Below are 24,237 nucleotides of genomic sequence, written 5' to 3' on the forward strand. Positions count from 1 at the left end.
TATTTATGATCATCCCATATTGGCAGTGTTACTGAAGAACAGAAGTTCCTGCTTTTCTCTCCTATTTTTGTCCATATTAAGTTCCTTCTGTCTTAAAGATTCCTTATGAACAAGGTCAACCCACCAACTTCCAGTAGATCAGTGTTGCTCTGCAGGAATTTACTGAAAGAGAAAGGCAAAGCATCCTGCCCTCATTGTTCCTGTAAGTTCAGAGAAGGTTGTCATTCCTTCCAAAGTTGAAACAGTAACTCGTTTCTCAGAAATATTTTACTTGAAAATGTGACCACTGTCATTGATGAGAGCTGGTGCCCAGTCCATGGCAAACTTAAAAGACGGGAATGTGGTAGTGGCGGTCATTCTCAGTCAGCAGGGAGATCTCTGGCCACTCCTTAAGAGGCTCTTCTGGGTAACAGACAGCAAAGTCTCTGGAGTTAAACTTGAACAGCCGGAACACTTTTATCTTTACCTCAAGCGAATATCCCAGTATGAACATATCAATCTGGGTACAAGGTGAAAGAGAAGCCATGAGCATGCATTTCTCTAATGCTGTGATAAATACTAAACAGACTCAGCTTGGGGGAGGAAAGGGTCTATTTGGCTTACAGGTTACAGTCCATCACTGAAGGAAGCCAACACAGGAACCTGGAGGCAGGAGCCGAAGCAGAAACCATGGAGGAATGCTGCTCACTGGCTTGCTTCCCTGGCTGGTTCAGCTATCTCTTTTATAAAGCCTGGGCCCCGCTGTATAGGGATGACACCACCCGGTGAGCTGGGCCTTCCTACCTCAACTAGCAATCAAGAAAATGCCCCACAGACAAGGCATTTCTCTGAAGGAGAAAATTCCTGAGTCGAGGCTCCCTTTTTTCAGGTTTGTACTGAACTGATGAAATGGACAGCACATGTCCATAGTGTGGAAGGAAGAAGAGAAAGGCAGGACTCTGACCAGTGTGAAGAGATCAGAAAAAAAAAATCATTCAGAATGAAAGGGAATGCCCAAGCCAGACACTACGGCTCACACCTTTAATCCAGCACTTGGGAGGCTGAAGCAATACTGCCATGAACCTGAGGCCAGACTGGACTACAGCGAGTTCCAGACTAGCCTGGGCTACAACTGAGATCCTGTCTCAGAGGGAAAAGGGAAAGAAAGGAAAGACAGACAGAGAGGGAAAATAAAAGAGGAAGGTGTGAACAGAGGAGAGGGGAAGGGAAAAAGAAAAAGGATGCACACTAGAAAAATTATACTGTTTTCCAACCAGTCTGCTCTTCTTTTAAATCAGTTTGGAAAGATGTCAAAGATGGTTCATCCTCTTTGGGAAAGCAAAGCAGAAGACATTTGTCATGGGGAGGGAACATTTTTTGATATCAAAAATTTGTTGTTGTTGTTTTGAGACAGGGTCTCCCTGTAGACCCAGCTGGCCTGGCCTCAATCTCACAGAGATCCAGCTGCCTCCTGAGTACCGGGACTGAAGATGTGTGCCACCACACCCAGCTGGTCTTAAAATTTCTACTAATTTTTATGTTTGTGATAGTCAAATGCTTTCCCACAGTGATCTGGCTTTCCTAGGGGACTTTTCCTAGTTATTATTTGTGTGGCTGACAAGACTCTGAGAAACAGCTCTCTCCAGTCCAAGGGTCCTCAGACATAGGGCACAGCACCCAGCAGTGAGGCTTATGACTTCTTTTCTGCACTTGGGGCCATTAATACCAGCTGGACACATCTGTGCAGTTGATTTTACCACTGCTAAACATAAACCTGGAAGGTCTGCAGGTTCAAGTATTCTCGAGTCATCCATGAACCTCTTCCTCTACTTCCCACTCACCTGCTCCAATCCACAAGTGTCACCAATGGAATTCAGGTGGTTCATCATGAAGCTCAAAGGATCTGAAGATGACTCCCTGGAAAACAGGAGTCTGAACAAACCGGGGATGATCTTGTTAGCCTTCATTTGTTCGTAGACTTCAGTGACCTGGTAGAGCATGATGAACTTCAAAGCTTCGTACAGTTTATACTCTAGGAGGGCGTCTGAGAAGAGTGCGTTGCACATGTTCCCTCTCTTGTGGTAATCTCTCATGGCACTAAACTCAGCCCACTGGAAATACAGGTGTAAGTGTGAATTTAGAAGGACAAAGATGAGCCCACTGACCACTGAACAACTTTTAAAGTAGTAACACGGAACTGGAGCGATGGCTCAGCGTTAAGAGCACTGGCTTCTCTTGAAGACCTGAGATGGGTTCTCAAGCACCCACAGGGCAGCTTGTAACTGTCTGTAACTTGGATTCTGAATCCCTCTTCTTGCTTCCATGGATACTGCATGTGAATGGTGCATTTACATATATGCAGGCAAAACACTCATACCCATAAAAATAAATAAATCAAGAAAAAAAATAAAATAAGCCAAAGATGAATAGAGAACAGAAATTTAACTTTTTATTGCTATGGGCTGAGTGTTCATGGCCACCCCCCGACCCCCAGGAATTTCATATGTTGAATGTCCAGTCCCAGGGTCAAGGCAATAGGAGGTATGGCCTTTGCGTGGTGATCAGTTATGTGGATGGAGTCCCCATGAATGGGATTGGGGCATTTATAAGAGGAGGTCTGATTGCTAGTTCTCCTTCTGGTGTGTGGTGGCACAGAAAAGACCCATCACCAAACACCTGTCTATAAACCAGGAAGGGGTCATCACCAAACATCTATCTACAAACCAGGAAGGGGTCATCACCAAACACCTGTCTATAAACCAGGAAGGATCATCACCAAACACCTGTCTATAAACCAGGAAGAGGGGGTCATCACCAAATACCCAACTATAAACCAGGAGGCGGGGCATCACCAAACACCTATTTATAAACCAGGAGGGGGGACCATCACCAAACACCTATCTATAAACCAGGAGGTGGGGGGCCACCACCGAACACCTATCTATAAACCAGGAGGGGGTGTCACCAAGTGTTACTCCATACTGGCCCCCTGGCCTCAGACTTCCAATCTCCACAACAACAAGAAAAAACTGTTGGTTGTATAGGACCCTCAGTTTATGGTATCCTGTTATAGAAACTGGAACTGTAAACCACACCCACACTTTACTTTTATAGTAAGAAACAAAATTTTCTCAAAAATATACCACTACTAGGTAAACTACCAAGTGAATCAGTTCTGCAAAACTGCTTGGGATTGTTGGGTCCTCCAAAAGCTATTCCAGTAAAGAACAGTGCCAGAGTGCTAAGTCACCGGGTGCCAGGCACTCTGCAAGGCTCTTAGGTGAATTAATTAACTCAGAGCCTCACAACACGGTATACACTACTCACAATTCTCCCTCACAGAGAAGAAAGCTACAGCTCAGAAAGCCATTTCCCCAGGCAAGTCAGGTAGTGAGTGGTGAGCTTGGCATTCATTCCTCTCACCCAAACACTGTGTTATTCTTAAAAGTCAGGAAGACACTTTAGTGTACTTACTACATGGTGGTATCCTTAGCTTACTAAGAGGATGCTCGCAGAAAAGCATTTCTGAGCTTCCTGTCTGGAACTTGTTCCACATTTGAAACAAAGTTCCGTGATTGGTTAGGTTTCCCACACAGCCACAGAAACTCCTTGCCTTCACAAGGAGCCTAGCCATCACATAGAACACTGGCTCTAGTTCCTACTTGGTAGAAGAGGTGCACAGACGGAATCACCAGCTGCCAGCAGGAGGCCTGCCACGGTTTTCACTTCCCTAGCACAAAGCAATACGCCTGCCATGACGGAGAACTGGCTATGATTGGTTAGGTTTCCCACACAGCCACAGAAACTCCTTGCCCTCACAAGGAGCCTAGCCATCACGTAGAACACTGGCTCTAGTTCCTACTTGGTAGAAGAGGTGCACAGACGGAATCACCAGCTGCCAGCAGGAGGCCTGCCACGGTTTTCACTTCCCTAGCACAAAGCAATACGCCTGCCATGACGGAGAACTGGCTGTTTTTGAAGCATGCTTTATTCCCAGTGTTTGTTCTGTTTTCCCTAAATGCTCACCTGCATTTTCAATAGTTCCACACATTTACGTAACTTCCCAAACACATTTGAACCTGTATACTTCTCTGGTCCAAAACTGTACTGCTGGATCCAGTTACAGCCTTGAGAAAAGAGCAGCTTTTCAGGAAGCTTGAAAAGGAAGTAGATAACAACGATTAGTGTCTCAGTGCTCACCACATGCGACTGGAGTATGTCTGCGCACACAATCTTTTAGCAATCAATTAGCAATTGTCACTCCGAAAGACTACAACGGTTAAGTAGAAAGCACATAGGCATCTTTTAGATTTGTGCATAAGTGACTTTTAGATTATATTCTAAATAAAACATTAAATATACGATTATGTGCACAAAACAATCTTTTTGAATAAAATACCACATCTTTGCTGTAGCCCTTTAGAAACCTTTGTAACAAAATGATGGGAGAGAAGCAGAGTCCATGAAGGAGCAGGTGGGTTATATAATGGTGCACTCACTGTTCAAACCTGGCTGCCTTCATCAGCTGAGAACTGACAGCAAGGATTTTTTTTTAAATACCACTTAGCTCAGCTTCTACTATAAATGAACAATAACTGTTTATTCCACAAGGCTCTTATTAGGATTAAATTCTGAAGTAGGTGAATATTAGACTATGGTGTATGTGGGGATCTAATTCACTGTAGGTGTCTAATAGCTCTTCACAAACTCAGAGGCTGAACCCAGGGTTTCTGTCATATTCTTTATCCTCATTAACTAGAAGCAGAGCTAGGGTAGTGTGTATACTTGATAGCTATTTGCCAGAACAGACCCACTCAAAATAAGTTTAAATAAAAGACGTTAAAGATAGAGAACACATGCAAATAAATATATGTATATATATATTTCTTTGCTCTGAAATTCTAAAGTAGGCATACTGTATTCAAAACAAAAATTCAAGCTGTTCAGTAAGAATGCATTGCCGAGCTGGAGAAATGACTCAGCGGTTAAGAACACAGGCTGCTCTTGCAGAGGATCCAGGTTCAACTCCCAGCACCTATGTGATAACTAACAATCATCTGTAACTCCAGTTCCAGGGAGATTCAATGGCATCTTCTGACCTCCACAGGTACTGCACAACATGAGTATATTTAATATGCATGAAGGCAATACACTTTTACACATAAAATAAAAAAATAATTTTAAAAATAAAATATTAAGAAAAGAATGCACTGTCATAAACTTTAAGAAAACAATGAAACAAGCCATAGAATCAGAGAAAATATCCACAAATCACTTATCGAATGAAGCACTTATATTCAGAACATATAAAGAATTCTCAAAACAGTAAGGAAACGATACAAAATGGACAGAGATTAAATAGATAATTTTCCAATAAGACAATATGGATGGCGTGCAGGTACATGAAAAGATGGTCAAAGTCACAGTCACTTAAAGTACAGTGAGAGCATGCAAGAGGTTACTGGTGCTTGCTGAGTAAGCCTGACTCTTGAGTTCAATCCCCAGAACCCATATAAAGGTGGAAGGAGAGAACCAATTCCACACAATTTCCCACTGACCTCCGCACACGCGGCATGGCACTTGCACTCCCCCATCATACATGTACACACACTAATAAATGAATAAATAAGCACAACAGCATCAGTGTACACCCATTAGAATGGCTAATGAAAAATACCTACGATACTAAGTGTTGGTGAGCATGTGGAGTAATTGCAACTGTCACTCTGTACTGGTTAGACAAAACTGCGAAATCAGTTTGGAAATCAATTTGGCAGTTTCTTTGGTTAAGCATACAGCTACCATACCAATAGGAATCTAACTCCTGGGTAGTTACTTAAAAAACAGATAATGTTCACATAAAAGCTTGAATAAGACTGTTCATAAAAGCCTTATTCATAGTTGCTAAACCCTGGAAACAAGTCCAGATGCCCTTCAACTGTGAATAAACTATGCTCCTTTCATGTAAAGAAATATCACCATATCTGCCACAGCAGAAAGAGATGAATTACAAATTCATGGAGCAACATGGGTGAACCACGATGCACTTTGCTGCGGGAGAGAAGCCAGATTCAAAAGGCTGCGTAGATGATTCCACTCACAGGACGCTGGAAACAGCACAACTGTAGAGATGGAAAACAGATTAGGAGCTGCAGGGACCAGCGATCTGGAAACAATTGACTGCAAAGGTAGCCAACATAATCTCTGGGGGGTTGATAACACATTGCATGCATTTAGGTGAATTTTACTAGACCATGTTACTTACAAAGCACAGATGCCTCTTGTGAGGTTGTGAGCATTGAAACCAATGAACAAAGTGAGATGGAGAGGGAACTGGCTAAGTGACCCCTCAAAGCTCTTTAATATGAGAATCTTCTGATACAAAGCTACAGAGAGTACCAGGGCTGGAAGCACCCACATGGCAGTCCCTGTGTTCCAGGTGGGAGGGCGTACCTTAACAATGTCTTTTTCTTTCATCCAGGACGGAAAAGAGAGGCCCTGGCTGAATATCTGAAATAACACTGATCTGAGTGCATCATAGTTATCTCTCTTCACTTGCCGAACACATTTAATACGGTGCCTCCAAAACAGCTCCTCATAAGCCTGTTTCACAGAAAGACGAACAGGAGACAAACGAAAGTGAGTTCAGCAAACACAATGAGCACAATGAGCACTGCTCCCCTGTACAGTGGGCAGAGGATGCAATGACAAATTATGACTACGCATGCAATTTTTTTTGTTTTACTTTTTAATTTTTTAAAAATATTTTATTATCTTTTTTTTAATGTGTATGTGTGTACTGCCTGCATGTATGTAAGTGTGCCCATGTCATACAATGTCCTCAGAGGACAGAAGAGGGCGTCAGAGCCCTTGGAACTGGAGTTATAAACAGTTTTTAGCTGCCATGTGGGTGTTGGAATCCAAACCCGGGCCTTCTTCAAGAACAGTCAGTGTTCTTTACAGCCCCTATTTTTAATTTTTTTCTTTGTTTTTGAATTGAGCTTTTTAAATTTCTTACTATATTTTCCACTCAAACCCAGACCTCCCCCATCCAGGCCTCCCCTCATCCTCCCACAGAACCCTATGCACTCTGCCATACATGCTGTGTCCTATTCATTCAGATGTTTGTACCCAAATGTCCTTCAGTATAAATGCATCCACTAGAGTCTAGTCAGCCCATCCAGTGGTCATATGTAAGTCATACTCTCCCTCACCCAGCAGCAATCAATCTCAAATAGTTCTCAATCTAGTGCTGGCCCACCACCTATTTCTCACCTCCCCTTTGGTCCCTTGTTTAATTGAGCTGACACGGTTTATTTATTTATTTATTTATTTATTTATTTAAAAAAAAAGTATAAGTGCACCAGTGTTGAGCAACACCCACAGAAGACAGAAGAGGGTGTTGGATTCTTTGGAAGTAGAATAATGGATAGTTGCTAGCCATCAGGTGGGTGCTGGGATTCGAACCTGGATCTTCTGCAAGAGCAACCAGTGTTCTTAAGCTACTGAGCCATCTCTCCAGATTATGTTTTTAATATTTTTAAAAAGATTTAATTTTATTTTTTAATTATGGGGGGGGATATGTGCCTAGGTGCAGATGCCCACAAAAATCAGAAAGGACATCAAATCTCCTGGGCTTGGAGTTATAGGTGGTTATGAGCTGCCTGACGTGGGTGCTAGGAGCCCAACTTGGGTCCTCGTTAAAGCAGCGCATGCTCTTAACTGCTAAGCTATCTCTCCAGCCTCTTAATTTATTTTTAAGTTTTATTATTATTATTATTATTGTGGGTGCACATGTGTGTGCATGATGTATGTGCGAATGCAGGTGCACACACGCCATGGTATGTGTGTAGAGGTCAGAGGACAATTTTCAGGAGTCAGTTCTCTCGAATTCAGGTCTTCAGGCTTGTGTGGCAAGTGCTCTTACCCACTGAGGCATCTCGATGACCCTATTCATGTATCTTAAAGCAACTCTTGTGTATGAAGACTGCTCATGCTGTTTTAGATGATTAACCTTGGAAGGCCAAGGCAGTTATTCAGGGTTGATAATAAATACAACTTGACCACAGTGAAAAATCCTGTATGCTTTCTCAGACCATGTCAAAGAGGACTTTGGATGTGGTCCTCCCTCACTTTTTTTACAAGAGATAAGATTGGGTAGCAGTGTCGGAAATATTTAACCAAGATTAGTCCAAAGGAAAACTCTAACACTCCTCAAAATATTACGGTAGGCAGGGTGTCTGATCCCTACAGTGGAGAGTCTCCACTACACATACAGATGTTCAACAGAACAGAAATCCAATAACAATGCAGTACCCACATGTCGTGAAATACAGACCTAATTGATGTGAGTCCTCAAAGACATAAACTTTATGTTAAGGCCTGCTCTAGTTAGCTCAGATGCCTGCCCTGTGGCCATGTCTGCAAGAGATTGTCTTGACTGATGATTGATGTGGAAGGGCTTGGCCCACTGTGGGTGGCACTATCCCTAGGTCAGTGGACCTGGGCTATAAAAGAAAGCTAGATGAACAAGCCAGAGAGCAAACCAGTGAACAGCCTTCCTCCATGGCTTCTGCTTCAGTTCCTGCCCTGATTTCCTTCTATGATGGACAGTAACCTGGAAATGCAAACCAACCAAACAAACACTTTTCCTCTTCCAAGTTGCTTTTAGTCAGTGTTGTATTACAGTAACCAAACCGTAAACTAAAACAAATCCTAAACCCACCATCTAGCAGCTGTTAACTGCATCCCACTTGGTGGTGACTGACCTCTTGGCTTGGTGAAGTGGAACCAAATATGCCCTGATTCTGACAGCCACCACCTGCCTTTCTTAACTTCTATAAGCAAACATACCTTCCTCATCAGTTTGGCACGAGGTGTTTCGCCTTTCCACGCTCTTGCACAATAACTGAGCAAATCAACTTCTGCCTCCACACTGAGGTTCCCTGGGCAAAGCAAAAAAAAATAAAAGGCAGTTAATTTTCCCATTCCTTGCCTTTCTTTAGCCTTGTCTGTACCTTAGACATAAAGAAATGTAGGCACAAAATATTTACTTTTAAATTTTCTCTGCAAATATCCAATCCACCTGCAAGATAAAGGGGACAATATCAAAATTTTTTTGTATGGTGAGGGTATTTTAAAATGTAAAGATGATACGATGACCCACCATTTCAGCCAGTGGCCTAAATATATGTACAACCTTCTGAAGTAGCCAAGGGTAGTTGTCAGAAACAAGAGTGCCACCATCACAGAGGCGGTTGCTATTCTCCAGGCCGTACTGATGACTTGGCTTGTTACTAGTGTCCAGGAGTGAACTTGATCGCTACCTATAAAACACACAAACAAAAAAGCATATCACAGTTATACATCTGCTCTAAGGGACATGTGTACACATTTGATAGTTTCGTCTCAGTGTCTAACATTGATTTACATACATTGTATATATGTGCATGCACATTTGTGTGCATGCAGATGCAGAAGGGGAATGTGTACATGTGCGCATATATGTAAGTCAGAAAAAAACCTGTGTTGCTGTTCCTCAGGCACCACTGATCTTCTTTGAGACATGGTCTCTGGCTGGTTGAAACTTGGCTAGTAAGCTAGGCTGGCTGGCCAGCAGGTCCAGGGATGCATCTGTCTTTGTCTTGTTAGTGCTAGGATTACAAGCACGCCATCACACCTAGCTTTTTCACATAGGTCTGGGGATCATACTCAGGTCCTCATAGTTAGGCAATTAGTACTTTACTGAGCTATCCCCACATGCCTACATACATGTTTTTAAAGTATTCAAAAATTCAATCCAAAATTAAAGAAGCATTTACTTTCTTCCATAATCAGTATCACATATAAGAGCATCTTTGTTCTCCAAAATTAAAGAGTGTCAGTGTATATAAGGAGTAAGGGCTTCAGAATCCTGAATCAAATCCTGCTTTCCTGACCATGCGTCTATGACCATGTAACTCCCCTGGTCTTAAATCTTCTTGTCTGTACCAGTAGGGTATGATGGCACATGACTTTAATCCTAGCACCTGGGAGGCAGAGGCAGGTGGATCTCTGTGAGTTTGAGGCCAGCCAGCCAGGTCTGCATAGTGAGTTTCAGGCCAGATGGGGCTACAGGGAGACCCTGTCTCAAAAAGACCGAAAAAAAAAACCCAAAACCCCCCAAAAGAAATAAAACAAGAAAACCCTTTCTTGTCTATAAAATGAAGATGACCTTGCTGGGAAAAGACAAAATGAAAATCTTAAGCATCAGCCCAGTGCCAGCACACACTCAGTCCTTGCTATCTGTTGGATCTATGAGCAGTTCATGAATTCAGTTCAGCCCAGTGTATTGTGGACAAACCAGGTGGTCTTTGGCGATTCCCTGCTACTCATCACTGTTCTGAAGCATCATGGGTTATGACAGACAGCATCACCGAATCTTTCAGACATCACTCACACAGCAGGAGCACCAGCGTCACTTCCAGGAAGTGGTCCACATCCACTGCTTGGGAGGCCCACTGTGAATCCTGACTCAACAAGACATGAAACTAACAGGCTGAGGGAGGTCAAGGGATAGACTTCCAGTGGTTTGCTGTGTCCAGCATATTCCTAATTATACTCTGTGTGAGCATGAGAAATGCCCAAGTACAAAGGAGGAAGAGGATGCCTGCGCAATGGCCAAGCCTCCTGGGGTTTATTGTGAAAACAATTTCCTCCTAAGCAGATTTAAAATGTAAAGATGATACGATGACCCACCATTTCAGCCAGTGGCCTAAATATATGTACAACCTTCTGAAGTAGCCAAGGGTAGTTGTCAGAAACAAGAGTGCCACCATCACAGAGGCGGTTGCTATTCTCCAGGCCGTACTGATGACTTGGCTTGTTACTAGTGTCCAGGAGTGAACTTGATCGCTACCTATAAAACACACAAACAAAAAAGCATATCACAGTTATACATCTGCTCTAAGGGACATGTGTACACATTTGATAGTTTCGTCTCAGTGTCTAACATTGATTTACATACATTGTATATATGTGCATGCACATTTGTGTGCATGCAGATGCAGAAGGGGAATGTGTACATGTGCGCATATATGTAAGTCAGAAAAAAACCTGTGTTGCTGTTCCTCAGGCACCACTGATCTTCTTTGAGACATGGTCTCTGGCTGGTTGAAACTTGGCTAGTAAGCTAGGCTGGCTGGCCAGCAGGTCCAGGGATGCATCTGTCTTTGTCTTGTTAGTGCTAGGATTACAAGCACGCCATCACACCTAGCTTTTTCACATAGGTCTGGGGATCATACTCAGGTCCTCATAGTTAGGCAATTAGTACTTTACTGAGCTATCCCCACATGCCTACATACATGTTTTTAAAGTATTCAAAAATTCAATCCAAAATTAAAGAAGCATTTACTTTCTTCCATAATCAGTATCACATATAAGAGCATCTTTGTTCTCCAAAATTAAAGAGTGTCAGTGTATATAAGGAGTAAGGGCTTCAGAATCCTGAATCAAATCCTGCTTTCCTGACCATGCGTCTATGACCATGTAACTCCCCTGGTCTTAAATCTTCTTGTCTGTACCAGTAGGGTATGATGGCACATGACTTTAATCCTAGCACCTGGGAGGCAGAGGCAGGTGGATCTCTGTGAGTTTGAGGCCAGCCAGCCAGGTCTGCATAGTGAGTTTCAGGCCAGATGGGGCTACAGGGAGACCCTGTCTCAAAAAGACCGAAAAAAAAAACCCAAAACCCCCCAAAAGAAATAAAACAAGAAAACCCTTTCTTGTCTATAAAATGAAGATGACCTTGCTGGGAAAAGACAAAATGAAAATCTTAAGCATCAGCCCAGTGCCAGCACACACTCAGTCCTTGCTATCTGTTGGATCTATGAGCAGTTCATGAATTCAGTTCAGCCCAGTGTATTGTGGACAAACCAGGTGGTCTTTGGCGATTCCCTGCTACTCATCACTGTTCTGAAGCATCATGGGTTATGACAGACAGCATCACCGAATCTTTCAGACATCACTCACACAGCAGGAGCACCAGCGTCACTTCCAGGAAGTGGTCCACATCCACTGCTTGGGAGGCCCACTGTGAATCCTGACTCAACAAGACATGAAACTAACAGGCTGAGGGAGGTCAAGGGATAGACTTCCAGTGGTTTGCTGTGTCCAGCATATTCCTAATTATACTCTGTGTGAGCATGAGAAATGCCCAAGTACAAAGGAGGAAGAGGATGCCTGCGCAATGGCCAAGCCTCCTGGGGTTTATTGTGAAAACAATTTCCTCCTCAGCAGATAATTCAGTAAAATTCCAGTGACCAACTACAGTGCAACTCTCCTTAGCATGGAACCTGCAGTTTAAGCACTTTGGGTCATCTGGGTAGTACATTTATACTCCAGATAAAGAATCTGCTAACAAATAAGGAAAAAATATTACTAATAAAATTTTAAATGTTTCCTGTTATTTAAAAGGACATTTTCAAACAAAGTATTTATCTGTCTAGAGCAGTTATTCAGCTGTTCAAATCATTTTACTATTGCCTAGAAATTTAGCAAAACTATTTATTTAAAACTATAAAGCTGGGATCCAGGTGTGGTGATGCACACCTTTGATCCTTGCTCTTGGGAGGCAGAGGCAGACAGATCTCTGTGAGTTCAAGGCCAGCCTGGTCTACATAAGTGAGTTTCAGGCCAGCTGGAGCTACAGGGAAACCCTGTCTCAAAAAGGATCCCCCCAAAATTAAAATATCTACTGAAGCTGGGGATGGAGAGATGGCTCAGCTGTTAAAAGCATGTATTGCTCTTGTAGAGGAACCCAGCTCAGTTCCCAGCATCCACATTGGGTGACTTACAACGACCTGAAACTCTAGCTCCAGGAGATCTGGTGCCCTCTTCTGGCCTCATAGGCACCTGTACACACATGGCACACACACACACACACACACACACACACACACACACACACACGTGCACACACACACACACTTAATTTTTTAATCCTAAGAAAGGTTTTATAAAATATAAAGCTATCTTGTGCTTACATCTATATTTTAGACTTTTATTAATTTAGTTGGTTTTCTCAACTGAAAATTCGGACACATGCAAATGTTTTTAGCAAGCCCTTAAATTCACAGAATAGAATTGTCTATGAATACGTAATTTTTATTAGTTGGAAACTTTTTAAAGAAAAAAGTGGAGGGGCTGGAGAGATGGCTCAGCGGTTAAGAACACTGACTGTTCTTGCAGAAGACCCAGGTTCGCATCCCAGCACCCACAAGGCAGCTAACAACTGCTGGTAACTCTAGTTCCAGGGGATCCAACAGCCTCTTCTGTCCTCTACAGGCATTGTGGGACATGGGTGCACTTACCTACATGCAGGCATAACACTCATACACATAAAATAAAAATAATAAATAAAATATTTTTTAAAAAAAGAAAAAGGTGGAACACTAAATAAAAGTTAGAGGGGCTAGAGAGATGGCTCAGCAGTTAAGAGCACTGGCTGATCTTGTAGAGGACCTGGGTTTGGTTCCCAGCACCCACATAGTGGCTAATAACAATTTGCAACTCTAATTCCAGGGGTTCCTCCATCCTCTTCTGGCCTCTGTGGGCATTGTGTGCACATGGTACACTTATATACAGGCAGGCAAAACACTTACACACATGAAATAAAAATAAATTTTAAGTTAGAGAGTATGTATAGATTGAGTTTATCTCTTCTTTGTTCTTCCATCTTGACTTTCCCTCTTTTTTCCTCCCTCCCTCCTCCCTCCCTCCCTTCCTTCCTTCGTTTCTTTCCTTCTGTCTTTTTGGCAGGGCTGGGGATTGAAGTCAGCACTTTGTGCACACTAGGCAAAAGCTCTACCTGACATTATTCTTTGAAATGAACGAGTAGCGTTTCAGCACAGCTGGTCAGGTATGCACTGCCAACTGAAGAACATGGCGGGGGGCACACTCCTCCTTCACAAACAGTGCCCAGGCAAGCATTCTTTGCCAAATTCCTTGAGGAATCCTGGCAGCTTATCTTTAAGGGGTAATTTGAAGAGGAAATGCTGGGCCAAAGGGTTTTCACACTGTCAGTTCTGTCAGACAGATGCTGGCTTCCAGAACAACTCTGCCAGTGAGTACCCCTCCCTCCAGTTTCCCTAAGCCCCAAGACTGGGAGGATCCAGAGAACAAGGTTGTCAGTATGCATAGGCCAGTCACATGTCTTTTTGATGATGGATCTTTTTATAGTATCTGCCATTATTCACAGTGTGGTACTCATGTATGTGAGAGGGGTAGAGGGCTTGCAGCCACTGTAGTGGACCAGCTGCTGCCTCCTCACAGACATGTTCTCACCTGTCAACTCCTGAGTACAAGGCCTCTTCTGCTGCTGCTGCCCAGACCACCACTGCAGATGATGGGTATGTTTCTCTCTCTCTCTCTCTCTCTCTCTCTCTCTCTCTCTCTCTCTCTCCCACCCCACGCCCCAATTTATTGCCCTTATCCTCAAAATTAAACCTACCTAGAAAGAAAGCAGTATGATCACCTTACCAGGAAACAACCCTGAATTACAGGCCTGTTCTCCTGGTCTCTACCCAGTGTGCCCATATTTTAAAAATAATTATTCAAATGAGTGGTTTCACTGTGACAGTTCCATACATGCATATACTGTACTTTGAGAGCATCTGTCCTTTCCTAACCTCCCTGCTCCCCTCCCCCACCCTTCTTTCTCTCTAGCAATCATTTGCTTTCAGACCATCTTTCTTTTAATTTTTATAAAAAATTTATTGAGAATTTCATATTTATTGAGAATTTCAAATTTAAGGTGTTTGATCAAATCCACACCCACTCCCTCCCCTCCAACTCCTCAGCTCCTCTTATACCTCCCCATCACTTTCTCCTGAACAACTTCATGTACTCTTTCTTTTTTTTCATGCGGCTTTTTGTTACTCTTAATATTCGCCCCTCTGGAGAGGTAACCCCAAAATCTTTTATGGATTAGATAAGAGCTCCCAAATATTTTTGATATTTTTGGCCTTTGAAACAGAGTATGTTGCTAAGAGGCCCAAGGACATTTTGATTTTTAGCCAAGAAACTGGCTACTTTTCTTTGGGGTCTTTTTACCCTAACTGCCTAGCCAATTCCTACAATAGACAGAAAAAGTGAGAAAGCCTAAGCAAGTGATGAAGGTCTGCATAGGTTTGCTATGATAGATAAAGGATGAGACAAAGATAATATACACATAATCTTAAAATTTCGAAGGTAATAGTTTAGTCCACTAGTTTAAGAAACAAAATATATGTCTAGTCAAGGTTTATCTGAGAACATATGGTTTTTGCCCAAGTTTTATCTACATAGCACATGGTAATTAAAAGTACCAGACTGGTGGAACTAACCTTCTTGGATGTTTAATAGCCGTACTTTGAGGCCTAGACTAATGTGGTCAGAGGGACTTAAAGGATAGTTTTTGGTCCTTGCCCTCCAAGGTAGACTAAGTTCCAGGGGACTATGGAGCATCTCTCAAAATGTCCTGTAACTGTGGTGAATCACCTGTTCTCTTGTTCAGGGAGGCCATGGAGACCCCACAAGATGGACTTGAACCAGTGTCCAGTCTACAAAGAGGAGGGTCAACACAGAGGAAACATTTCTTCCATGCTTCCAAGTAAAACCAGCCATGGTCAAGTAGGGCCTTTGACTGATCTTCACATAGATGGAACTGGTAAAGAAAGGCTCCAGGGGCTCCTCCCAAGCCCATGTGACCCCTAAGGAACAGATCCTCAAATGACCTTAAGAGTAAAAATACATTGGTTTATCTGGGCCAACTGTATGATCTTAAACACCCAAAAGGAAGTATAACCAAAGATTAAAGTGATCAGTGTATTTACAGACTCATTCAGGAGTGGGATTAACTATCACCAGGTAACTTAAATGATTTGTTTTCCATAGACAAGTTAGAGGCAGTGCTCCACTTCACCTTTCTCAAGTTCTTAAGGGTGGATCTCTTTTCTATTAATATTTTTTGAAAACATACACAATAAAACAGTGTCATATATCAGATACAGTGTATCAAAGTGTCTTGTATGTTATGAATAAGAAGAAATAAGGTAGCTGATTTCATCAAGTGACTAATTCTCAGCCAGGTAAAGTTCAGCCAGGGTTAGCAGCGAATTTTTTAGCCCATATATTAGAGACCCTTAAAGGCAGAGTCGATTCATCTGTACCTGGTATAATGCTTCCATAACCTTTGCAATGTCTATTTCATCTTGAGTTGTACGTTATTATAAGTTGTATCCTTTTCCATTGAGTTAAGGTCTTTACTTTCTTATCTTCATTGTGGATCTGTGAAGATAGTCTGTTTGTGGTTCTTTGGGCTGCTATCCTGGTTTGTATATACACTGCAACACAAAGTTAATTGTCTAGGACATAAAGATATTGCCTCTGTTTATCTGATGACTAGGTCCAAAATAATGAATCTGGTTGTAGATGTGGAAAAACACAAACCAGATTCAGGCATATGTCCCTCCTTCCCTCCTCCCTCCCTCCCTCCCTCCCTCCCAGCTGGCCTCTAACATAGGGCAGTACTCCTGCCTTAATCCCCTGAGTACTGAAATTACAGGTGTGAGCCCCCAGGTCCAGCTAGCAATTTCTTTTTTAGTCTTTCTCTTCTATCGCTGTCAGAATGGTGCATATTTAATTCTATACTTAAAAATCAGCTTATTCCTACTCCATTTAGCAGCACATATACTAAAATTGGAATGATACAGAAAAGATTAGCATGGATGGGGATATTAGCATCCCTGCACAAAGATGACATGCAAATTTATGAAGGATTCCATATTTTTGGTTGCTCAATCAAAAATGGGAATTAAAACCCAGGCCCTTCCAGGAGAACATTGGATTCTCCGTCTCAGGGTCTCCTCACTTGTGGAGCGCCTCATCTTTCTGCATGAAAGTGTGATTCTTTAACTATAAATAAAGGTTTGACAGTTAAAAATAAAAAAAAAAGAGTTCAAAGGATTAGACTTCCCAGATATTAGACTTAAGTCCCTATAAAATGTTATTTAGACAATTATTTCTAATTGATGATTTTGTTTCTAATCACAAAGTGCTGCTCAGATGTAAGACTTCAAATCTTGCTCTGCAATACTGTAGTGGCCACCTGTAGCTAAGGGAGACAACCAGCTATTGTTCTAAAATGATGGATAAATTTGTTTTAACCACTAAACGGCTATCAAAATACCTGAAAACAAATCCTGAGTCCATCACTCTCGAGTCCAGCCTTGGCAGACAAAAGAAAAATGAGGAGGAACCCAATAGAGGGATGCTTTTGGGAGCTCTCGTCAAGATATTCCAGTGAACTCTGATATGAACATTTAAATTTTACCCTGTTCTGAACTTTTTTCTGGTTCCCTGTCTAGAACTTGTAATGCTAACTACTCTTGCTTTTACTTCTCCTTCACATCCCCTATTCACCAGTTAAGGACTTTCTTTTCCTCCTACAGGTAAGAGTTATACAATTTGGAAGTCTTTTAGATAGACCCACTGAGGGGGTACCCCAATTTCCTCACCCTGCATCCCTGTTCAGCATGGAAGAATTCAGAGCTGTCTGCGTCCCGATTCCCTATCGGCAATTTGGATAACCTATTCAGGGGATGGTGTGGTAAGAACAGAACATCTTTTTAAAAAATCTTTACATATGAGAGAAAACATACAAAACTTTTCTGCTTCTGGCTAATTTCCCTTAGTATGATGCTTTCCAATTCCATCCATTTCTCTGCAAATAACATTTTGTTTTTCTTTATGGCTACATAATATTCCGTAAAAATCCATTTATCTGTTGACAGACACCTAGCTGATCCCATCTTTTATGTGCTCACATTTTTTGGTTATGTAATTCAGGCCAAGAAGGGCCAGAACGCATAATCATGAGGTTGCTTACGTGCCCACAGAGGAGTCCTCTATCTGAGGTGGGGGATGGGACTTGGCAGGACTACCTGTGATGACATGTGTGCCAGACGTGGCCATACAGCCATGAATAGACCCCATGACGCTGTTCACTGGTAATGTTACTTAGGAGCAGAGCTTCCAATTCAAAGGACTGGAAGAACAATGTCTTGATACGAAGTGTGGCTCCGATGGTAACAAAGTAGCTATAATTTGACCTACTGCTACAGGCAGTGCCTGCACTTAAGGCTGCACATGCATCAGAGGCCCGAAGTCCTCACTGAAACAACTTCACCATCAGTCTCTAAATCTAAGAAAGAAGGCAGTATATCGTGGGTCCCCGTACACAGTAAGTGCCTAATGCTCTTATTACCATCACCTTATCACACGGCAGAGACTGCTGCTGGGGTCAGATGGAACAGCAGAAAGTGCTGGCTGCAGTGTCTTTCACACTGTGAGCACACAATAAGCATGAGCTGTTATTTTTACTGTGGTTGCTCCAATCATCTTTTTTTGTAGGTGGAAAAAAACCATTAGGGAGAAAAGGATTAAGCAGTCACCTAATGGGAGTTGGCCAGTAGGTAATGGAACCACCAGGATTCAAAGGAGACTGGTGCTAGAAACTGCCTGCCTGACCATTTGGCTGTCCTACTTATGAATTATGAATCTTCAAATCAGCCTGCTAGCAAGTAGGATTGAGATGAAAAAGAAAATTTAGAAACCTTTTTCTCGGGGCCGGGAAGATGGCTCAGTGGGCAGGAGTGTCTCCTCTGCAAACACAAAGACCTGAGTTTGACTCCCCAGCAGCAACATAAAAGCTGGGCATGTGTCTGTAATCCCAGTGCTGCAGGCAGAGAAAGGGTCCTGGCCAGTCTGCCTAGCCCAAATGGTGCGCTTCAGGCTCAGTGAGAAACTTATCTCAAGAGAGTAGACAGAGCTGGATAGAGGAAGGCACCTGATTCCTACTCTGGTCTCCATATGTGTGAGCAAGGGCTCATACGCCCATACGCACATGGGCACATGCATGCATACACACGAGAACCCCCACTACTTTCTCTCCTGTGAAAGCCAATAAGGAGATTGCAACCCAGAAAAAGAAAGAGAACACCCTAATAAAACACACTGCAAAAGAGAACCATGATAATTTCGATGACCTACTGAGTCTCATTTCTCCAAACACAGCTGAAAGACGCTACATCAGAAGTTTTTAGAGGTCCTTTCCTGTCAAGGATTCTGCAGTCACCACACAACTTCCATTCCCTGTCCCAGAAGAAGGGGAACCTGCCAGAGAGGGTCCTGATAGGTCGTGAGTGGGACTCCGTGAAGAGAGGGAGAGGCAAGGTCCCACCTCCACAGACAGTCATCCCACAGACTAACAAAGGGAGGGTGGGTAGGGCAGACTGGCAAAGAACTCTAGAAAAGTGTGGGATGGGTGAGGAGGCTGAAAAGAAAGTTATTGTCAGGAATCACAGATCTGATTCCCTTTCACGCCTGTCAAGAGACATACACAAACTCACTTTTCATGCTTCTGCATCGAACCACCTGGGCTTACAATGCACTTCTGAGTGAGGGGTGTGTGTTAACCATGCCCCAACCACCACCATTAAAGTGTGCAGACACCCTGTCCCAAACAATCAGAAGAAGCAGTCCTTAGGCTCTTTGAGGAATTATACCAAGTGTGAACAGGTGTGAACTCTAACCATACAGTCTGACTTCTAATTACTATAAAAGGTACTGGGATATTGTGTGTGTGTGTGTGTGTGTGTGTGTGTGTGTGTGTGTGTGTATGTCTTTTATTTTCTATCTAAGGTATGGGGATATTTTGTGTGTGTGTGTGTGTGTGTGTGTGTGTGTGTGTGTGTGTGTGTGTGTGTGTAAATTCTTGGGTGTTTCTTTTCCTTTCCATTCTCTACAACATTATCAAAGCTGAAATAATTCAAACAGGAAACCCAAAAGGGGGGCAAAAGACACCAAGCCTGAAAACAAAACTAAGACACTGAAGAGCCGGAAACCAAGTGATTACGAAGATGGTAGATCTAGCCCAGCAGCCTTGGGCAGTCGGTGGCCTGGACATCACAGTCTCTCAGGGAAATGCAGCTGTATCTGGCTGCCCTCAAGACTTCTAGAAGTCTTCTACCTAATCCTTTGCCTTCTCTCTTCCTCCCCGTGGGCTACTGTAATCTTCAGTCTCAACTACTTCCTCTTCCTTTTTTAAATTTTTATTTGCGTGTGCGTGCACATGTGCTGGGGATTGGTCCCAGGTCTCTGCACACTGGCCAAGCACACTCCACCCCGAGCCACGTCCCCAGGCCTCTCCCCAGTCCATCTTACTCATGGCACAGTGTCAGTCCCATGGCACTTTCTCTCTCCACACACACTTCAGCTTCACCCAGCCCATGACCTTCTCCCAAGCAGAGGTGGCAGACGAAAGGGCTACTGCCTGCATCAGGAAGGAGGACATGAAAATTGAGCTAGAAAGAGGGAAAGGGCAATTTACTTTTGATGCCTGAGGTAGCAGAGGGAGCAAAGAAAAAGACACAGGGTAAAATCTTTCTGTTTAAAAAAAATCGGGTATATTAAAGGACTGCACTTAATTTCATAAGTAGCAGATATTTCTCAACAGATCTTTCTGTTTCCTTCAATGCCATGTTTTGGTTAGAAGAAAACCGTTTTACTCATTGAAATGGTGAGGTCAAGGGACTTTCTACTTTGTATTTCAGGTATTAATTCTGCTCAATTGAGAAAAGCCAATTCTTCCACTTAGTAAAGTATTAAAGCCAACAACTACAAGATCATTATCACCAAGGAAGAAAACCACCAAGTGGAAGGTTTTTATTGGTCATGAAAGTCATGACCAATAAGGCACTGAACTGTAGCCTGTCATGCAACAGACTCAAACTGTCAGCACAATCCGCTCAGACACGGAACCTCACCCTAGGCTCCTGTTAAACTGAAAGCACCTGTAATACATCAGGAAACTGTTTCCTGCCTGATGCAGACAGGGTTGCGTGTATGCTTTAAGAGCAACATAAATAGAGGTGTCTTCATTTCACCAGGCACATCTTTCCAGAGTGCCAAAGACAACCTGTCCATCACAGAGGTAAGTTTAGTTTTCTAATTGTGCATGGGTTTTTGACAGCTCACTAATGACATAAAAGCTGTAGGTAAGATAGACTAATATAAAAAAGGAAGTAGCCATTTCTTCTCTATGAAACCAGAGACCTCCAGGAACACTTTATTCAACCATGCAGCATGGCCTGGGAGAGACCACCAATTTTCTAAGTGGCGGGGGGGACGGACACCAATGGATAACACATCAAGGTTTGATCAAAATTAAATGAAACAGCACTGCCCAACACAAAGAGCTCAGCAAAGTCCCTGCTACAATCTCCCCACCACCTGTCACCCAACCAGAGACTGGACACCTGACACCTGGAAACACACTCCCTTCTACAGAAGTCCATGAAGTCCATTTCCCCTGTCAGATTACTTCTCCTTATTGATCAATCTATCCTCATTCTACAAACAGAGATTAAGCCACTTCTGCAGACCAGGCACTGTCCCAACAGCTGATGCTAGTTAGGAATGCAACAGATTGAACTGCACTAGCAGAGACTCACACGGACCTCGGTTATGGGAATGGAGCCCACTGAGGCAACTTCCAGGGCTGAAAGGATCATAGCACAGGGCTGTGACCCAGATTAGGTTGAGGAAGACTTCCCTGGGCTGCGAGGTTGAGCTGAGCATGGGAAAGCCTTGGCGGGTTTTAATCAAGGGCTGACACGGGATCAGATCTGTGACCACAGCCTGAACTGGTCTTACTTGGAGCCATAAAGAAGAAGTCTGATTCCTCTTTCATAGTACACCTGTTTTCATCACAGAAGGGTGGACTTAGACTGCTTTGGGGCGGAGGGGCTGGAATTCTGCTGCCTCTCCAAGGCCCGAATCCAAGAAACACTTTAGATAGAACAGCTCCTTCAGACCCAGAGTACCCTCAGTCCTCTGTCCACACTGCAGTCCTATTCCATCCACACTGCAGGCCTGTTCTGCCCACCCTGCAGGCCCGTTCCTACATACTGAGACCTGTTTGTGCACTCATGGGTGTTTACTAGCTTGCAAACACCTCTAAGGCTAATGCTAAATCTTATAATTTTTTTAACTTTATGAAGAAAAGAGGTTTAATGTGGTTTCAGAGATTTCAAGGAGGGCTGGAGATGTAGCTCAAAGGTGGAGTGCTTGCCTAGATGTGTGAAAGTCCGGGTTCAATCCTAGTACTGAAAAAAAAAAAAACCCCAGAGACAAAGGACACCCCAGTGACTCTGTATCTCTGGCTGGCCATGCAGGGTGTCAATGTTCTTCAAGTAAATCACTGGAGACTCAGAGGCAAGGCTTGGCACTGGCTCTCTCTGGTGAGGAGCCTCTGACAGAAGATAGAAAAGTGTACTTAAAGAAGAGATCACAATGCAAACAAGCAATCAAGAGAGAGACTGCTGGGTCTTTCTTCATATGGATCTGGTCATCTGATGAGCTGTCACCTGCTTCTTCACTTCTGACCGAAAAACCTGAAGCCCAGAGAACACCAGTAGAAGCCTGAACATGAACCCTGTTTTCTGACTGAAGGCTACTGCCTTCAGATTCACAGTATCACTGCCTTCCTGAGTTGGTCTCTTCAGACCGAAGACAAGGGAAGTTCTGTCGTCTCCATCCTTCCTACTCTGTCTGTTAGACATACTTGTTTTCTCAATCCCCATGTAACATAGCCTGAGGTCTCCTTGCCCTGGTCAATCTTCTCTGAACTTATTCTGTGTTTACAGTGAAGCCTCAGGTGGAAATACACCAAGGCGGGGCCCTACAAGGACAAGACTTAACAAAGTGACCACCATCTTCTTTCTAGATAAGGGGAAGCGAGTGATCAGGAGTCAGGAAGTATTTCGGGTGCCATCAGCCTCATGGTACCTGTCCCACCCACCAACTCTGCCATCCTGGTGTGGAAACAGCCAAATAGCACATTCTGGGCCTAGATTCCTATGAAATTTTGTTTGTGGAAATTGAAATTTATTTATTCATGCCAAGAACTGGTATTCTCCTTTGGATTTTTCCCTCAACTATTAAAAAACAGAAAAAAACATTCTTAGGTCATAGGACAGAGCAGGCCTGATTTAACCCACTGACTGTGGCTTGCTGAGCTCTGGTCTGGATGACATTTGAATAACTAGGCTGTAACTACAATCATATATTATATAGCTGTGAACAAATAAAAACCCAAGAGACAACAGATTCCCATTCTGTCTGCTGCCACTTAAAAGTCCTTTGGACTTGTTCCAGGGTTTCATCTTTCAAAGGGAGAGAGGGAACCGAGCTTGCAGCCAACCAAGGTCTGTAAGATCCCAGGCAAAGATTTCCTGGAGGTCAGGAGTGGCCTTCCCAGGAGACTTTCTCTTGATTCCTTCTTGAAGGTGACAGCTAATGTGACTGGCAGGTCTGGAATATTCTCCTGGGTTGCTCAGCTCTGCCCTTCCTCTTTGCACAGGACCTATTTGTTGAGAAGGATCACAGGGTGATCTCTCTCCCAAGAGGGAAGCCTAGCATTTTAGAGAGTAAGTCCAGCTTAGGGAAAGTGAGAAAGCCCATCTAGCCATACAACCCAGACACATAGATTCTACCTGCTTTTGAGCTAAATTAACAATCTCCTCACTCTCTGGCTCTGGTGTCCTACTTTCCACTCAGCACACAGGAGGGGTGGTTTGGGTCACGTGCACAGGCTCTGTACCTTTAGAGCCAGGCAGGGCCTGGTGTTTATCCTGCTAAGTCTCATATGACTGAGCCAGGCTCACTCCTTCCATTGGCCAGTACAGATCCATTCTCAGGCCGGTATGGTGGACTGCTATGTTTTGATAATCATTTGTGGGCACAATACTGAAGATACACTCTGCTGGGGTGATCCTCCTGTCATCTGAATCATCTGGGTGCTGTTGCTAATAGTTACTAATCCTTCTAATTGGCTTCCCTTCCCCAATTCTGCTTTCTACTCTGTAGCTAGAGTGGGTTGGCATTTGTGAAAAACAATTGATAGATGTGTCATCTCCTATTTTGAAAATCTTTCCATGGCTTTTCTTATTGGCAGGAAATATCCACATCCCAGCAGCTACTGAGGGAGAAGGGCACCTAGACAAGGTGTGGGAAAGGCAAAGAAAGGTCCGTCCTCTATAGAATCTTCCTAGCCAGAGGCCTCAGGAACTGGCTCTCCAGTAACCAAGAATCATGTGCCAGTCAGTGTGACAGCCAAGCCTCTCTCCAGAACCCCCACCACACCCTGGGACCCACTGAGAAGTCAAGGTCTGTCCCAGA

The 24,237-nt window shown here is 43.4% G+C and overlaps 1 protein-coding gene and 1 pseudogene across 3 annotated transcripts in view; one reads left to right on the forward strand and one right to left on the reverse strand.

Moving 5' to 3' along the window:
• Positions 1-6: 6 nt before the first annotated feature.
• The window catches only part of Otulinl (OTU deubiquitinase with linear linkage specificity like), a 32,755-nt gene continuing 8,524 nt past the window's right edge, over positions 7-24,237 (reverse strand). Inside the window, exons 2-8 of one of the 3 annotated variants that reach the window (XM_008821775.3) lie at positions 10,717-10,876; positions 9,033-9,064; positions 8,833-8,924; positions 6,433-6,582; positions 4,006-4,134; positions 1,821-2,090; positions 7-499 (exon numbers count right to left, since the gene is read on the reverse strand). In XM_008821775.3, coding sequence (XP_008819997.1) covers positions 326-499; positions 1,821-2,090; positions 4,006-4,134; positions 6,433-6,582; positions 8,833-8,924; positions 9,033-9,064; positions 10,717-10,876 — 1,007 coding nt within the window. In that variant the 3' untranslated portion in view covers positions 7-325. Of the gene's footprint in view, positions 500-1,820; positions 2,091-4,005; positions 4,135-6,432; positions 6,583-8,832; positions 8,925-9,032; positions 9,065-9,145; positions 9,302-10,716; positions 10,877-24,237 lie in introns of those variants that run through there. The other 2 variants (XM_008821774.2, XM_008821773.2) reach the window with 2 other exon arrangements.
• LOC115068210 lies at positions 16,666-16,787 on the forward strand (annotated as a pseudogene).

The sequence above is a fragment of the Nannospalax galili genome, unplaced genomic scaffold (genome assembly GCF_000622305.1).
Source record: "Nannospalax galili isolate Female #2095 unplaced genomic scaffold, S.galili_v1.0 scaffold207, whole genome shotgun sequence".
Taxonomy (NCBI): Eukaryota; Metazoa; Chordata; class Mammalia; order Rodentia; family Spalacidae; genus Nannospalax; species Nannospalax galili.